The sequence below is a fragment of the Gopherus evgoodei genome, chromosome 8, assembly GCF_007399415.2.
Source record: "Gopherus evgoodei ecotype Sinaloan lineage chromosome 8, rGopEvg1_v1.p, whole genome shotgun sequence".
NCBI classification, from domain to species: Eukaryota; Metazoa; Chordata; order Testudines; family Testudinidae; genus Gopherus; species Gopherus evgoodei.
Genome location: NC_044329.1, coordinates 105,529,402 through 105,546,934, shown reverse-complemented (window position 1 = coordinate 105,546,934; position 17,533 = coordinate 105,529,402). Strand labels below are relative to the sequence as shown.

The 17,533-nt window shown below is 48.0% G+C and overlaps 1 protein-coding gene across 1 annotated transcript in view; it reads right to left on the bottom strand.

The window, feature by feature from the left end:
* Positions 1–10,994: 10,994 nt before the first annotated feature.
* AGBL4 (ATP/GTP binding protein like 4) overlaps positions 10,995–17,533 on the bottom strand; it is a 1,406,381-nt gene continuing 1,399,842 nt past the window's right edge. Inside the window, 1 exon segment of the mRNA XM_030571608.1 lies at positions 10,995–13,384. Within this exon segment, the coding sequence (XP_030427468.1) occupies positions 13,264–13,384 (121 nt within the window). The 3' untranslated portion in view covers positions 10,995–13,263.

Below are 17,533 nucleotides of genomic sequence, written 5' to 3'. Positions count from 1 at the left end.
ACCCACTTTGCACCCATTTAAATGACTAGATAAGCTGCAGCACTGTGGAGTATCAGGCCCACAAAACGTAGTCAGGAATGGCGTTTCTCCCTACTGTGCAGATTGTATTGTCACAAAGTATGTATATTTTCACACTCGACTTTCCACTCGTCCACAGCAAATCGGTCAGTGCGAGCAGAAACGGATTGTCCCATTGCTCAGCTGGTCTGCTTCTCTTGTATCTCCTGAAACAGTTAAATTCTGAGGCCTCAAAGCAGGGAACATGATGAGCACAGCAAAGCAACTAAGAGCTGATTAAAATTCATCCTACTGTATCACCCCTAAATAAGAACTAAAGGATACACGGCTGTGATTAATCAACCATAAATGGCCGTCGCTTGCTGCCTGTGTTCCACACAAACACAACCCAAGCACCAGCTCAGCTCGTCATAAGGGTAACAGGCAGATCATTCTCATTCGTCAGGATTTTGAATGTAAACAAATACTCGATGGTTGGGTTTTTTCCCCCCTTGCAGATTTTCAGTGTTTCTGAGGAAAATCGGTATATTTATTCTGGAAAAAGGCACACATTCACCCCGTGCCAGTGGATCAAAATAAATCACCCACAGAAATGCAAGTTTTAATTAAGGAGCATTAGTAACATGAGAGAGAGCCAGCACCTACTGACTAATAACAACCATATGCTTCTGGTTTTAAGCACCGCTACCCGGATGGTGACAAGCCCTGCAGTAAACAATCCACAAACAACAACTGGCAACCAGGCTTGTGGCTGAAAGCGGTGGCTGTAAGACTCTGCTACCTGTCACAATTGCGCCTCCATTAAAACCCCAGCCTGTTTGTCTGTGGCTTGTGGTACTTGCTGCTTCATTGACTTGCTGGCGGAGCGTAGAAGCTTCTCTCCCCTGTTTTCGTTTGCAGTTTTAGGGGCCTGATCCTTTCATGGACTAGCCTTTGGGGAAAGGATTGCAGCGGGCCTTTAGTCATGACACCATTCTATACAAACTGCAGCGGGCTTTTCACCTGTCGCATCAACTGCTTAGAGGCCATCATTGCACTGCGGCTCAATGGGGCAGGCCATGTGAGGCAAGAGAAGGCTCTTCTGCCACAGGCCTGCTGCATGTCCACGTGCAAACCACTTAACCGTCACGTGCCTCAGTCTCCCTATCTCTGAAGCAAGGCTAATGAACCTACAAAGCCTTTGGAAAGAACTTTGAGACCCAGGCACAAAAAATGCTGTGCAAAAGCGAGGTCTGATTATTTCACTTGGCAGCTGGCATCTGCATGGTGGGCCCCACTGCTGCTCAACTTGCTGCATGAGAAGCCCTTTACAACTATTTCCTCTAATTCTTCACGTTGAACCCTCCCACACTGAGTGGAGTTGGAGCATTCCTGCTTGGGAACCAGCCTCCACCTGCTGCAGGTATTTAGGCACCCATCAGCCTCGTTACATAAGTCCACCGTTTAGGCACCGCTGACCTTTTCTGCTGCACAGCCAGTGCCTCCTTTCTACTGATTGGCATTTTCAAAGCTGGCCACGTGCGGCTGTCACCCCACAATGAACAAGCTGCTCAGACCCCTAGCTTAAGCCAAAGCCCCGTATGTAGGAGTCACAAACGAGGAGGGGAACCGCCTCGCTCACCATCTGGGCCTGATCCTGCAGGTGTGCTCAGAGCAGGCCTAAGACCTGTGAGTGCAGCAGGGCTGAGTACAGGTCACTTGTAGGTGGTAGGGATGAGGTTGGGCACTCCAGCACTAGCACAAAAGACAGCTAGGGCAGGACCATCATGTTTGCTGAGGCCCTATCCCCTCCCATTTCATTCCATCTTACCCGAGTTACAGACGTTCTAGGGGCCCTTTTCTTTCCCTCTCGTCATCCCATGGGGGGTGGGGTGGGAGCACTGTAGGGTGACTAGATTGTAAGTGTGATGGGACGGGGGTGGGACGGTTAATAGGTACCTATATAAGCCAAAGCACCAAATATCGGGACTTTCCCTTTAAAATCGGGACATCCAGTCACCCGAGGCCACTGGGAAACACAAAGCAAGTGGGAGAGGTAAGCAGCAAGAACAGGAAGTGGAGAGACATGGTTTTAGCTGCTGGAGCATGGGGCTACTTAAGCAGCTGACCTGGCTCCTAGGGAGAGTTTGTGGCTGAGGTGCCTATCTCCAGCCAATCAGCCCGGTGCCCCAGGTCAGCCACTTAGGTGCCTAAGCCTCGCTCCAGCCTGTCACTCCTAGCTAGTTTAGTTGCCACCATGCTGACCAGGCCACTAAAAGTCTGGTCAGCGGCGCAGCAGGGCTAAGACAGGCTCCCTGCCTGCGATGGCCCCGCACGGCTCCTGGAAGCAGTGCTATGTCCCCCCTCTGGCTCCTATGCACAGAGGAACTAGGGGGCTCTGTGCGCTACCCCCGCCGCAAGCACCAGCTCTGCAGCTCCCATTGACTGGGAACCGCAGCCAATGGGAGCTGTGGGGGTGGCACCTGTGAATGAGGCAGCACGCAGAGTCACCTGGCCGTGCCTCCCCATAGGGCAGGGACATGCTACTGCTTCTGGGAGCTGCTTGAGGTAAGCGCTGCTCAGAGCCTGCACTCCTTAGCACTCCCGCACCCCAAACCCATGGTCCAGCCTTGATCCCTCTCTCTCCCTCCAAACCCCTTGGTTCCAGCCCAAAAGAGCACCCTCCTGCACCCCTTACCCATCCCGCACCCCAAATCCCTCTCTCTCCCTCCAAACCCCTCGGTTCCAGCCCAGAGCACCCTCCTGCACCCCAAGCCCCTCATCACCAGCCCCACCCCAGAGTCTGCACCTCCAGCCAGAGCCCTCACATCCCCTTGGACCCCAAACCAATGCCCCAGCCCAGAGCCCCCTCCCACACTCCGGACCCCTCAGCCCCAGCCAGGACCCTGCTCCTGCACCCCAAATCTTTCATCCCCAGCCCCACATTGGACCCCCACGCCACCATCTAGAGCCCTCACTCCCCCCCTGCATCCCAACCCCCTGCCCCAGCCTAGAGCCCCCTCTTGCACCCTGAACCCCTCATTTCTGGCCACACCCTGGCACCCACACCCCCAGCTCAGAGCCATTATCCCCTCCCACAACTCCAACCCCTGTCTCAGCCCGGAACCCCCTCCTATACTCCAGCCCCTAGCCTGGAGCCACCTCCTGCAACCCAAACCCCTCATCCCTGGCCCCATCCCAGATCCTGCAGCCCCAGCCAGAGCCCCCTCCCACATCCCAACCCACTGCCTCAGCCCAGAGCCCACTCCCTCATCCTGAACTCCTTATTGCTGGCCCCACCTTGGAGCCCGCCCCCCACCCCCCTGCCCAGACCAGTGAAAATGAGCGAGTGAGGGTGGATGGAGTGAACGGGGTTGGGGCCTCAGAGGCGAGACAGGGCAGGGGGTGGGGCAAGGGTGTTTGGTATTGTGCGAGTAGAAAGTTGGCAACCCCTAGCCGTACTGTCCTCTCAAGCCGAGCTACGGGCCTACCTTTCATAAGCAGTGAGCGGTGACGCAGCACTAGGCCCACACAACAGAAATGGTCCAGCTAACCAGCCCGTGCCCACTGGCCGGTCTCTTTGGCTCATTACAAAATAAACTCACGTTGCTGTGCCGCATGGATGTGCGAAACTTGCCGTTACAAACAGGCTGAGCGAAGGGATGAAAGCGCTTTCATCACAGAACAAATGGCGCCATTGGCCTGAGAGGCAGTGTAACACAATGATTAGAGCAACGATCATCTCCTGCCTGTGCCTTGTCTTGTCACGTACCAGCCAACAAACAACTCAACTGCTCCCTGCCTCAGTTTCCCCCTCAGTAGAATGGGAATGTTATTACATTGGAGGGGGCATTAAGGTGTAGTGCTATTTTCATAAATAATAGTGAGGTCTTCAGATGAATGCCATGCATAACAGTAAGATAAGGGAGAGGAAGGGAGAGGAACTATTTTGCAAAACATTTTTTTAAACTAAAGGTATTTTATTTAATAGCCCCTGTAAATAATAATATACTTTCCTCTTCCACAGAATCAGCCATGGGAGCATTTTATGAGCATCCATGAATTAAGCCTGTTAATTATTATCTGTGTGTTAATCACTATCCCCAGCAACCTTGGAAGACTTGGCAGCAGGTGATCGAGGTTCTGTTCCCAGCTTCACCACACAGAAAGGCACAGAGTTTAAGGCCAGAAGGGACTCCCAGCTCATGTTGTTTGACCTCCTGTACATCACAGGCCACCACTACACTAAACCCAAGAACTGAAATTAGACCAAAGTGTTACAGCCCTCAGGAGACTAGCCCATTATGTGCCACAGGAAGAGACAATTTGATATGCAAATTATATAGATGATGATGAAGCACGGAAAAATGTTATGTGACTTGCCCACAGGCTGGCACGAACTCTGTGGGAGCGTTGGGAACAGAACTCTTGGCGTGACATGCTGGTCTCATTGACGTCAATGGCAAAACTCCCACAGATGTCAGTGGGGGGCAGGACTTCTCCTCTGATGCCTAAACCCAGTTTTTTATAATCCTGGATTATGAGAAGCCTGTAAAGCTAACGTTAAGCTGGGCTGCAGCTCCCCCTCCCGCAAGTTGGTTGCCAGGTTTTCTGCAGGGTATTGCACAATGTGACGTGCTGCATGTTTTGCCTTTTGCAACTCGGGATCCCAGTTTTTCAGATGCTCTGGGTGCATGATGGGGATGGGCCTGAGCGACAGAAATGGGATTTCATTTGTGCTTTCATGGTGTCTAATTCAGAAAAGGAATCTCTCTAAGTGGTGCATGGCTCTTTCAAGGCAAATTCCCCATAAAGAACATAGCATCCCCTCTGTTGAACTGCAGACAACACACAGCTGAGGCTCCAGTTTGTTGAGTTACAGCCAAGGAGTGTACATGGGTGCGGGCAAAGGTGGCTTGGTACTATTTACGTAGCACATTTCACCTCAGAGAATCCCCCAAGTTACCTATGTGGGAATCACTTCACCATCACAGATGTGCAGCCACCTCTGGGGTGGAACATGGCAGCTGTTTACTATTGCACAGCAGCATTACTCAGTTATTTTGGACAGAAAGTGAAAACAAAACCACGCTCATCTGAAACCATGAGGAATTGTGTACTAGCTGGGTTGAAATTTGACTTCAGGCACCGGGACTAATACGCCTGCTCTTGCCAAAGGAGTGCTGTGAGATCTTTAATGTCCCTGAGTAGTCAGCAGCTCAGTTTTACAGCTCATAGAATATTAGGGTTGGGTGAGACCTCAGGAGGTCATCTAGTCCAACTCCCTGCTCAAAGCAGGACCAACCCCAACTAAATCATCCCAGCCAGGGCTTTGTCAAGCTAGGCCTTAAAAACCTCTAAGGAAAGAGATTCCACCACCTCCCTAGGTAACCCATTCCAGTGCTTCACCACCGTCCTAGTGAAAAAGTTTTTCCTAATATCCAACCTAAACTTCCCTCACTGTAACTAGAGACCATTGCTCCTTGTTCTGTCATCTGTTACCGCTGAGAACAATCTAGATCCATCCTCTTTGGAACCCCCCTTCAAGCAGTTGAAAGCAGCTATCAAATCACCCCTCACTCTTCTCTTCTGCAGACTAAACAATTCCAGTTCCTTCAGCCGCTCCTCATAAGTCATGTGCTCCAGCCCCCTAATCATTTTTGTTGCCCTCTGCTGGACTCTTTCCAATTTTTCCACATCCTTCTTGTAGTGTTGGGCCCAGAACTGGACATAGTACTCCAGAGGAGGCCTCGCCAATGCTGAATAGAGGGAAATGATCACGTCCCTCGATCTGCTGGCAATGCCCCTACTTACAGAGCCCATCTGTAATGTGTGATCGTGGCAGGGCAGGTTTAAATTCTGACTCAGAGAAGAGCACCACCTTCTGGATCACTAGCACAACTTGTGGCAACACCCTAGTTTCGCCCTCACATTGTGTCCCATCGAGTATTAACAAGCATCCCCCGGCTTAGGCCTCATGAGATCACAGCCCAGTGTGCCTCAGCCCTGAGTATTCAACAGCACTGCTTTCCAGAGAAAAAGTCCTAGCACTGCTAGAGAAACAGGATCTCTGCAAGGTGGTCAAAAAATTCAAACTTTGAAAATTTTCAATGAAAAATCAAAAAAAAAAATTTCCAACCAACTTTAATTTCCACTGTCTTCATCTTACCAGGCTGAAATGGGCTCAGGATCCCCCACATTCTGAGTGTTCATTTAACAAGGCTATTTAAACCCTTTTAGAGTCATTCTTTTAAAAATGTTACAACATATATGTCAGCCTGCTAGAGACAGGCTTGGGTGATCTATTAACAAATAAATAAATGCATAAATCAGATTTTCCTATATTTGATATCTAGTTAAGATAATCCCCAGACTACCATAGTACTGCGTTCCTGCAATGCAATTCACATGGGATGTCCTGGGAACATCACTCGGAAACTTCAGCAGGTGAAGAACACGACTCACCAACAGTGGTATGGGATCTTTAATGGCCATATGGAACAAAAAGGGCCTCAGTTTTTATGACCCACACATAATAAACCTCCAATACTCCATCTGATTTAACTTAGAAGGCTGGAACATTGAGTTGCCCATGCTGGGATTAGCATTTCTGGTTCCAAGAGAGTCTAGGGGCATTCCATGCCTAAAGCTAAGCCAGCCCAGTTTGCACAGAGATCTTGTGCCAGTCACAAGCCTGTGTGTCAGCTTCCCCATACATACGATATACTTACCTCAGCTGGGGGTTAGGAGACATAGACTTGTTTGTATCTGAGATGCAGCCATCAGTGGCCCAAGCGTAGATGAGGAAAGCTGCTGTCGGAGAAAAATGAAGTTCTCACTCTCTGGTTGGGTGCAGCAAATCAGATACTTTATGATCTCTAGCAATTGCATGGAGGGAGAGAGCTAAACGGGTCTCTCTACAGGTAAACAACTGCAGCAAGCATTTATACCTTTTGTTACATACAATAATGAGCAACAGCTGCATTTTGTTTATACATAGGTCATCCTTATTTTTCACATCTATTTAGACTCTACTCTACATTCCACATTTATCTACACAAGGTCGCAACAACTTCTCCCACAGTTCTTTCCCACTCGCCTCACACCATCCTCGCTTGTACAAGTCTTGCGTTATTAGGGTTACAGCTAGCCTGACTCTTGCTCACAGAAGAGACTGTTTGCATTGAAATCCCCTTCAAATCCCTGTCAGCTCTTGCTCTATTTCCACACTGCTATTTGCACCAGCCAAACGTATCCCTACTGACCGGCCACTGATTGCTGAATGTTAACTCCAAGCATAGACAAGGCCTGACTAATACTCGCTAAGTGCTTGGAGATCCTTCCTGTTATTATGATCCTTACTTGTTGTTATGAAAGATACAACCAAGCTGGTCCACAAGCATTGCCAACCATACGAAGGTCCCACTACAAAGGGAAACATGCCCTGCTCTGTTTGCAAAGTCTTTGCCATCCTCTCCCATCCTTTAAGGTGCTGATGAAATTCGTTTCTCATCTCTCTCTCTCTCTCTATATATATATATATGGAGGCAATGAGAAACCCCACCATTTGTGATATCTCTGGTGCCAGGTAAGGAAAGCATCTTTTTCCTTTTAACATGCTGCTGTATATATATTGTTTCTTTGCAGTCTATCTTTAGGTTATAGCAGTTCACAGGGTTTTTCAGCAGATGTGTTATTCAATTACTTCAGGGCTTTTCCATTTGTAATATTATGAAGCAATGATAGCCAGCAGACTTCACCTGTCTTTTAGAGATAGCCAGCCTGGTAATTTTAACTCTGCCCATTTTATCCACACCAGTAAATCTCATAACATGGTTATAGAGAGATTCCAATTTTTGTAGACGCTTCTCCCGGGAATTCCTGTATACAATATTGCCATAGTCTGTAATGGACATAACCTGTGATTTGATTAATGTTTCCCTAGTGAAGAAGTCAAAGCATTTCATGTTCCTGTAACAGGTTTGCAGCTCTGCAGTAAAGGTCTTTGGTGCAGCAGAGAAAATAATTGCAAACGCAGCCCCAGTCAGACTATATAATCCCCTCACAGCAAGGGTCCAACTCAACAGAGTTAGACTGTCTGAACGGGGGTTGCGGCAGGATTTTCACATTAGAAGAGCGGGATGCACAAAAAACAAGGTAAGTTCAGTGGTTTAATATTCATGAATCAGCCTCTGTGTACAGGGAGCTAATTCGCCATTACGCATCCTAGGGGCGCAGTCTCTTAGGATTAGGGAGAAAACAGCGCGTGCATTCAACTGATTCCACCACCCCCCTAAAAAAGAGCCTCGATTTGTTCCAGAATAAAAGGGTGAGTCATTTTACATAGTAATGCATTTTCCAAAATCTGGCACAATGCTCAGTACTGGGACCTGTCTTGGGCATTTTGAACCTCTAAAATAGGCCTGGGTGCACCTGGCCCATCTGTCTTCTGCCTTGCTGCCAATCCCTGAGTTATCAAAGTGTTTTATGGTACAGATGGATAATGTACATCCAAGTGCCTCTGAGACACAGAGCGTCTTCTCAAGAAGATGACACAGAACGGTTCACAGCTGGCACCTGGGACAAGTCTTCTTTGTAGAGATCACTTTTCTTCTATTGTCCTGCCTTTGGGCCTGATCCAAAGCTCACTGGTGTCTTTCCACTGGACTTCAGTGGGCCTGGGCTCAAGAAGCCCTACGTGCCCAGGTGTTGCTTATGTGGGAGGGAGAGGGGAGCGGAAGAGCCAGGTGATTGCAGCTCCCACACTAGCGCTGTTCTCCCCTAAGGGCTGTGGTGTTGGGAGTCCTGGCCCCTGCTGCACCAGCCAGCAGAGGCCGCCTGCATGTGGACACCACATGCATCTGGAGGGTGGGCGAGCTCCCCTCGCATCCGGGGCTGCAACGTGACTCTGTGGGCAATGCATCAACACCACTCCCAAGGCAGGGCTGTGCCTTATAGTCTAGGTTACCTTAACTGACGGGGCCAGCCAGCGACCTCTTGCTTTCCTCACTTCTTCCATATACCGCTATACATGTGTATTACATATGGACGTCTCTTACCTTGGGCTTTCTCCAGAAGAGCTTTGTTTCATAAGAAACACATTTGTTTCTAATCCGCACATGCAGCTCTCATTTAATTTAAACAAGGGCCCCATGTGTCCATCCAGAGACAAAAGAAAAAATTAAAAAAATGACCCTTGGGAGGAAATAAAAGCTCCTATTTATTTGCAAAATATTAATGTAACTATTTAGTCTTTTCCTAAAATCCAGCTGCAGTATTTGATTGGCCTGTGGAACTCATGGCTGCAGGGTGCGTGTGTCAGACAACTTGGTGATGCGTAAAGAAGTATTTCTAAACACACTTTTCAGAGACCATTTGGCATCTCATAAAATGGACCTGATTGGTTTTCCTGGTCAAGTCAAGGGCAGTTGGGCCTGCTTAGACCTGTGCTGAATTTGGCTCCTAGCTCCACACATTCATTTTGCTTTAAAAAAGGAGCCTTTTCTCCTGTCCATTCGTCTGAGCTTTGATCAGAGGACAACCTTATTGCTAATATTAACAGCAGAACCATATCTTGCTGCAACAGAAAAAATATTATAAATATTTGGTATTGGTTATAAAACACAGCTGCCTGAAAGCACTTTCCTCTTCCGTCGCTGTAAACAACCACCTCATCACACAGCTGGGTCATGTTGTCCTCCTTGGAGGTCTTCACATGCTTCATACAGGCATCTAGCCCCTTAATTAACAGACCTTTAATAGACATTCTTTTAAAGAAAATCTTCACCCTTATGCGTAGATAACTGTTTACCCTTCAAAAGAAACTGACCATATAGAAGAAGATGAGCTCGGAGGTATATGATCACTGTATGTTGCTAATCTACGTGGAATGGAATTTGCATGCATTGGTCCATCTGTCTCCATCCAGAACACATACACCTTGACTGTCAGAAAGAACTTCCACAAAGCTGGCCCTGCAGAAGTCCAGGAGAGATTTAAATTGGTACAATATTTAGCACTTATGTAGCATTTCACATTGTACAAACATTAAGAGCCTGCTTGTTCCACTTTTACTCATGTTGTACCACACTCTAACAGGGACTGCTTGCAGAGCAAAATACTACTCAATGGGAGGATGGTCAAATCAGGCCCCAAATTATTATTATTATTCTCTGTTTACAGATGGGAACATAAAGGTGGAATGACTTGCCCAAGTTGGTGGCAGGGCCAGGTTTATCGCTTGGGAGATGATGGGTCCCAAATATCATCATTATTTAATATTTCTATTGTAGTGATGGCCAGATCCACAGGCAGGACTGAATCCCCATTGTACTGTAGAAATGGATATGAAATTGCAGGAGGTGATGGTGGAGTACATTGGAGGAGGAGATGCTGCAGGGTCAGGCTGAGATGCAGGATTGAATGGAAGGAGGCAGGTCAGGAGTGAAGAGATTGATCTCTATGGCAATAAGGCCATAACAATGGCCATGCTAGGTCAGACCAAAGGTCCATCTAGCTTCGTATCCTGACAGTGGCCAAAGCCAAGTGCTTCAGAGGGCATAAACAGAACAGGCAATCATCAAGTGATCCATCCCCTGTTGTCCATTCCCAGTTTCTGGCAAACAGAGATTAGGGACACCATCCCTGCCCAACCTAGCTAATAGCCACTGATGGACCTACCCTCCATGAATTTATCTAGTTTTTTGAACCCTGTTATAAACTTGGCCTTCACAACATCCTCTGGCAGAGTGCATTGTGTAAAGAAATAAATATCCATGTAAATAAAGACGGAAGCCAAATGATAGGAACCTTTGAGAACTGGTAGCAGGACAGTGACCATGTCTCCCTTAGCCACCCTTTGCTGTCCAGCCAACCCCGAGAATTGTGAGCACAGCTGCAGAGACGAAGAGAAGGAAAATGCAAAGACATGCTCAGTTCTTGCATCTATCACTTTATTCATTCTTTCCAGAGTAAATTCTCCAACGAATATCCTGAAATCCTAGATACATGGAGCCATTCAGAAAGAAACACCAAGGAATTCTGCAAGTGTTTTGTTTCAATCAACATGCAAAGGGAACATTTTTTTCCCCTCCAAGTAAACCAACTTTGAAAGTCTTCCACTAAAACCTTATAAAATCCAACTATAGTAATAAATTAACACTAGATTAATTCAAAGGACAAGTTATCCCCGCTCTGCGTGCCTTCTAATCCATATCTCCAAGAGGTCATTTTAATTATCATACTGTCACCCACTATTCATTACTTTGCTTATAGAGCCAGGAAAGCAGGACTGTGCCTTTTAGGTGCATTGGTATTCATCATATTAAGGCATTTTACCCTCCTTAAAAATGCACACAGTTTAACCCTGTAACCTTGAAATGCTGACAATATTGAGTTTGTTTTTATCATTTTCCTTCCTGTGGGTTATCTTATTTCTTGTTCTCAACTTGTTTCCTATTCTCCCGTCTCTCCCCTTCCCAGAGATTAAAAAAATCAGGTTGATAGATTGTATTTGACAACATCTGTGCATTTACAGTTTTGTCACTTTCTTGGGACTTGCTTCTTTTTCAGATCCAAACAGGGCCATATTCTGCCCTCATTTATACCCACCATGAGGCTGTGTGTGTGTGTGTGGGAGGATACAACTGATGCACAGGCTGTAGGTTTGGCTGTATATTCAAACATCAGCATATAGCTGTGGGCAAGACCTGTACCCGAGGTGCAGAACTCAAAGCCGTATCTTCTGCCCTGGGCTTCCCTGTCAGTGCAAAGCAAATGGAAAGCTGCCCTAATGGGCCAGCCAAGCATCCTCCTATGAGAGGGGAAGCCTCATGCCCCATAGAGCCATGTATACTCACCAGACAGGGGCACGCTGGGGATAGGATGAGGATATTCAGGGGGGAGTGGAGTGCCCAGCGCTTTGCCAGCTGCCCAGCTAGTGCAGCAGTCCATGTGAGACAACTGCAGCCAATGTAACAAACTAAAGCTGCTTTCAGTTTTGCCTAGGGCCTTTTCAGCACCATGGCCAGCCCAGGATCAGGGATCAACAGCTGAGAATCTGTCCCTAAGATCCAGAGCTAAACTTCCCCAGGGTTTGGGAATGGAGAGGTCGAGCCCCATCACTAACATCTGGTTTCATAACCCCATAGAACCTGCAGAAGGTGATCACAGAAGGGAACAGTGAGCAGGTTTTTACCTAGAGTTTCAATTCACTTTCCCTGAAAAGCAGAGGGACACTTCAGGTCGGTCACATGAGGCCTGGGGAGGAGGCTGCCCGCTGGAGATGGCTTTTAGCACAAGTTTCAATGCATGTAGATACTATGGGGCAGACTAGCTTGTGGAGGTGGGGGGAAGAAGAGTCAGGGGGTCCCCTGTGCTTTGCCCCTCACCCCCATCATGAAGCAACCAAGAGGGGGAGGCCAATCAATGCTGCCAACAGTTGGTATTGCACTGGGGGCAGGTCTGGGCGTATTCCTGTACATACCCAGCAGCTGCTTGGGGAACACAGACTATGCCTCTTATACGGGTCTAGCCTGGGCTGCTGGTGAGCGTAATGCCAGGAACTGGCTTCTGCAGGCACAATAGTGACACCAAAGAGTCCAGCTGGGCACCACACGTCCTCCCCCATCACAACTCAGCTCATGCTCTGTGAGCGAGAACCATCACACACATCGGTGTGCATGCGTCTCTCTCAATTAACCGTGCGACAGGAGTCTCATGACAAGATCTGATGGAAGAGCAAAAATATGTGCCAGGAAATGAAGGATGGCACAAAGCGGGGTACACAGGAGCATGCCTGCCTACCCCCCCTGGGCTATTTCTATACACGATAGCCCACGGTAACTGCAACAGCACATGAGACTTGCACAAAGCCTTCTGAATTTTACACTGAAGGAGCAGATATTGCACTGGGTGATGGGGGGCTTTGAATTGTTTGCTCAGTGAATCAATGACTCCTTTAAAGACAGAGGGGGAGAGGTTTGGGGGGTCCCTCCTCCCTGTGTTGTAACTAATGGCTGTTCAGCTACAGTTAATGATTTTTGTGAATCAATCTGTTCACATTTTTCAGAGCTGCGCCAAAAGGCCTGGAACTGATTTACCATTGGTAAAAAGAAAAACAAGTGTAACATTTCTAGCTGATTTCGCCGCCACCCAACCCCACCCCTGACTATTTGTTATTTTACTTATCTGGGGGGAAAAGACCAATTTCAACCCCCCAAGGGGCTGATCAGACTCCACTTCCGCAGTGCCTGCTTCCCAATGTCCTTATGACGAGTGAGAGTGCTCCATAGGATTCGTCTGGCTTCTCTTCTCTAGCTTGCGGCCCGGGTGGCTGTTCCCTGGGCCCCGCTGGGGGCCACATTTGAAGGGGGGCATTTTTTCTTTCCTGAAGAAGGAAAAGAGAAGGAAGAAAAGCATTGTGAAGTAACAGTGTAGGCGTGAACGACTCACCCCTGCGGCACCTCCTGCTGGTCATCTCAGGGAATTAGCTCACCAGCCTTCAGAGCACCCTCTGCAGGCCAGCGTCCTGCTTGCCGCTGGCCCCGTGCCCCTCTCAGACCCCAGTGCCCTTTTATCCGAGATGCTGCCCGCTGGCAATACCCCCACACTCTGCCTCTGGGTCTCCCCTCTCTGGGGAACCCCCAACCCTCTAATCCCCACCTTGCATCAATCTGGGCTACTGCCAGTCATCACCAAGCCCCCACTCCCTGGGGCAGACTGCAGTGTAAAAGCCACTCATCATAGGCAAGGTTGGGTCTGGACCTGCTGCCTTTCTCTGCAACCCAGTGCCTCTGTGGGGCCTTGGACAAGGCCCTGCAGCCTGGGAAGTTGCCAGCCTGGAGCTCGCCAGCCCTGCCTCACTCTAGGCACTCTGAGCTTCCCAGCAGCCAGGCCCCTCTCCCTCTGAAGGCAGAGAGAGTCTGTTTGGGCTCCTGGCTCAAAGCCTTTTTATAGGGGCCGGCTGTGGTCTGTTTGGGGCATGGCTCCCAGGTGTGCCTACTTCCCTAATCAGCCTGGGAGCTGCTTGCCCCAGTCACAGCCCTCTGCTGGGCTGTTCTAAGCCCCTCAGGGCAGGAGCGGGTGACCACCCCGCTATACCCAGTCTTGCAGCAATGCATAAATCAAACATTTGAGATGTTCTTAGGAAAACCCTTGTGCAGAATCTCAGAGCAATGAGTGTGTTTGCAAGTGAGACTTCAACTGGAAGTCTAATTTATTACAGGCCAGGGCAGGATTATTCCCTCCATGAGTCTCCAGTGTTTTCTCCAATCGAACGTTATATGTTCCTGGTGATGAGGGTTCTACTTCCTCCGTTTGGAGACCGGTTCTATCTTTTCCCTCATTCCATCGTCTAGTAATCTCAGTCATTTTTCCTGGTGTTCAACTAAAACTTCTCTTTGCTTTATTCCACGCAATTTCTCCTAGTTATACCCCCTTACACAACTGTGAGTATTTCTCCAACATGTATGTAACCAACCGGTGAATGTGTGTTACAGATCCTGCCTCTGTGCCAATCCACAGAGGATATGAGTTGTTATAGCAGCTGGTTCCAGAGCGTCATTCTTCAGCTCAAGTCATAGCTGCTCATGCTTTAATCTCTGGAGGTCCCCATTTCAGTCCCCGAGATGGTGGCTATCACACCACTTCCCTTTCCCCCACTACTAGCAGACGCACACATGTCCTCTGAAGGCCTATCTACACAGATCCACAGTCCAGACTAGGGGTGTGTGAATTGCAGAGTAGTCTAGCCGTCCTGTGTAGACCCTGCTGGTGCAAAAAGAAAGGTGTTTGTGGATGTAGTCACATTCAGCCAGGACTATGTTGACATGAAGCTTTTCATTCACGACAGCTGGGTCTACACAGGGCACTTGGAGCGCAGCACGTTAGAGCATTTTACAATTCACACAGCCGTCTTCTGGACTGCGGCACCATGTAGATGAGCCCTGAGTCAAACTATTTATATTGAATACTGTTCAAATGTTGTCCGAAGTCAGCTCCTCCAGCCTCAGTGACATTTGATGCTCTTCTCCGAATTCCTTCCAACCTCTCTATCCTTTGGCTTGCTAATGCAAAGTTCATCCGTGGGCGTAAAACAGCCAGAATTTCCTTGGGCTTCTTTGCGAATATTGCGATAGGAATTGAGAGTGCCTCAGCTCTTGAGCTGAATCCTGTCACCACGATGAGTCCTCCTATCTCTTTCCACCAGCTGCTCAGCACTGGGCAAACTCTGCTGCCAGTGAAGTCCAAGGGAGTTGCACCACCGACTTCAATAGGAGCAGAGAAAGACCAGCCCCTGTGACTTCCCACCCTACACATTCAGGCCCTATTTAGATTATTAAGACTCAAAGCCTTGGAAATGTCTCATTTTCTTTCCATTGCTTTTGCTACTTCTTTACTTTTCTGCACTTCACCCTCAGCTTCTTCAATGAAACAGACCTCGATAGTGTCACTTTTGTTTCTAGTCTGTTTCACTTCCTGCTTCTCACGCCCAAGCAGAGTGCTGTTCTGGTTGTGCCCAGCACCGCAGGGAAGTGTTCACTACTCTTATTTTTAAACAAGTCTCTCTTCGTTTCATTCTTTAAAACTCCTGAAACATTTAACTCCTGTTAGGTTGTAATGCCTCTCTCTTTTTAAACAAAATCTAGTGCTGGGCCTAACTAAATTAATATCCTCCACCTCGGATTCTGATGCCACTCATGCAGCTCCTGGCTGTGGTGGGCCTGCAGTGAAGAATTGGACCTGAAAGGTCACAAAGCATTACATGATTTAGGCTGAGTTCTGCCTTTCCAGATGCAGCGTCTGGGAAGAACCTGCAGAGCCCAAGCAGGGGTACCCTAGGTATCTTCCTGTTGAAAGGCAGAAATGTCTCTTGGGAGCTGGAGGAGCGCAGTATAAAGAGGCATTTGTACCTGTCCCTCCCTGCCCACACACGCCCTCTCTGAGGTGACTAGTGCTGACAACAGTAGCACTAGCCAGCACCCATCCATTGAGCTCTGCAAGCTTGCGAGTGAATTATGGCTGCCCTCTGTGCAAGGTGCATCCAGTGGGGGAGAAAGGCCTCCCTGTACGTGCTCCCCATACGGCACACCTGCACTAGGGTGGCCATAATTTACACCTCTGCTGGGTTCACAAATAATATCCTTCTATTTCATCTCTTCCTTATCTTGGCGTGGCACATAATTATCTCTCTCTAGCCAACCTGGCCATTGGGCAGCTATAAAACCAGAGACGACTTTTGATATTCTTCTCCATTATAAACTGAGTGATCAGTTTCCAGCCAGACTAGAGAAAACAAAACATGCCCTCAACCTGCTTCACAGTGACTGATAGGCTTGGATCAACCCTCCGTGCTTCCCTCACTGACTCAGCCGCCTTATTCTACACAACCTGTATTTCTTGATTCTCTCCCCAATGAAGGAGTCCTTTTAGCTGTCGTGCTGCCAGCGCTGTTTGTTCATCCACTACTGCTCTGAGGAGATACAAATAGAGGTGGCCCCAGACTCCTGGTCTAATATTTACGTGATCAGCAACATCCTGCCTATCTTCTGAGCATCACCTCGAGGAGTATTATTACTTATATGGACCACCACAGCACCTAGAGGCCCAACCAAGATCACGTTCCTGTTGCGCAAGGTTCTGTACAAACAAGTAATGAGAGACAGTACCTGCCCCAAGGAGGTTTACAACTGAAATAAACAAAGGGGGGAAAAAGTGCAGTGATTTGTCCAAAGCCACACAGCAGCTCTGGAGCAGAGCTAGGAAGAGCAGCGAGGTCTCCTGATTCCTAATCCTACGCACTGAACCAAGTTGCCGCTACTCCTTGATGTCACATAGATAATTTGGAGGGATCTACTTTCACCCGGGAGCCGTAACTGCAGCTGGATATTGGTTAGCTCTTTCGTTTTTATTAGTAGAAAGATTTGTCAAAAGAGATGTGAAAATAATGGACGTTTACACGGTACTTCCTTTTGCTAAATCGCCATCCTAAGGCACAATGATGTTTTGAAAAGGGGACTGTTTATATTTAAACAAAACAATTGGTTTGGTGTGAAAATGGGGGACTCATGAAACATAACGTGCCTGGAGACTGAATGGAGAATGGGCCTTTTATGTTTTATTTGATTAAATCTGAATGTTTCTGGGCTCAGTGATGAAAAACGAAACCAACAGCAGCTGCAGTAAATGCTTAAGAATAAACATGAAACTGATCAGGAACAAATGGCCTGATTCTTCACAGCATCGCTCCCTCTTTACTCCGGTACAAACCCTTTGATTTCTATGCAGTTACTCTGGCGTCTAACTACATAAGCACAGTCCAGAACCATCCCCAGAAAGTGAAACTGACCAGTCTCATTACTCCTGGTCTACTAAGTTAAGTGAGGAAGTACAACAATATGATCGGGGCAAGCAGATAAAACAGATCTTTAAAACTCACTCATTTTTAATAATCTAGGGTGTTATTTGTAACACAGACAAGGGAAACACGGTGCTTAACCTTTCAGCCGCAGCAATAGATCTCACGGTGTGATTTTTA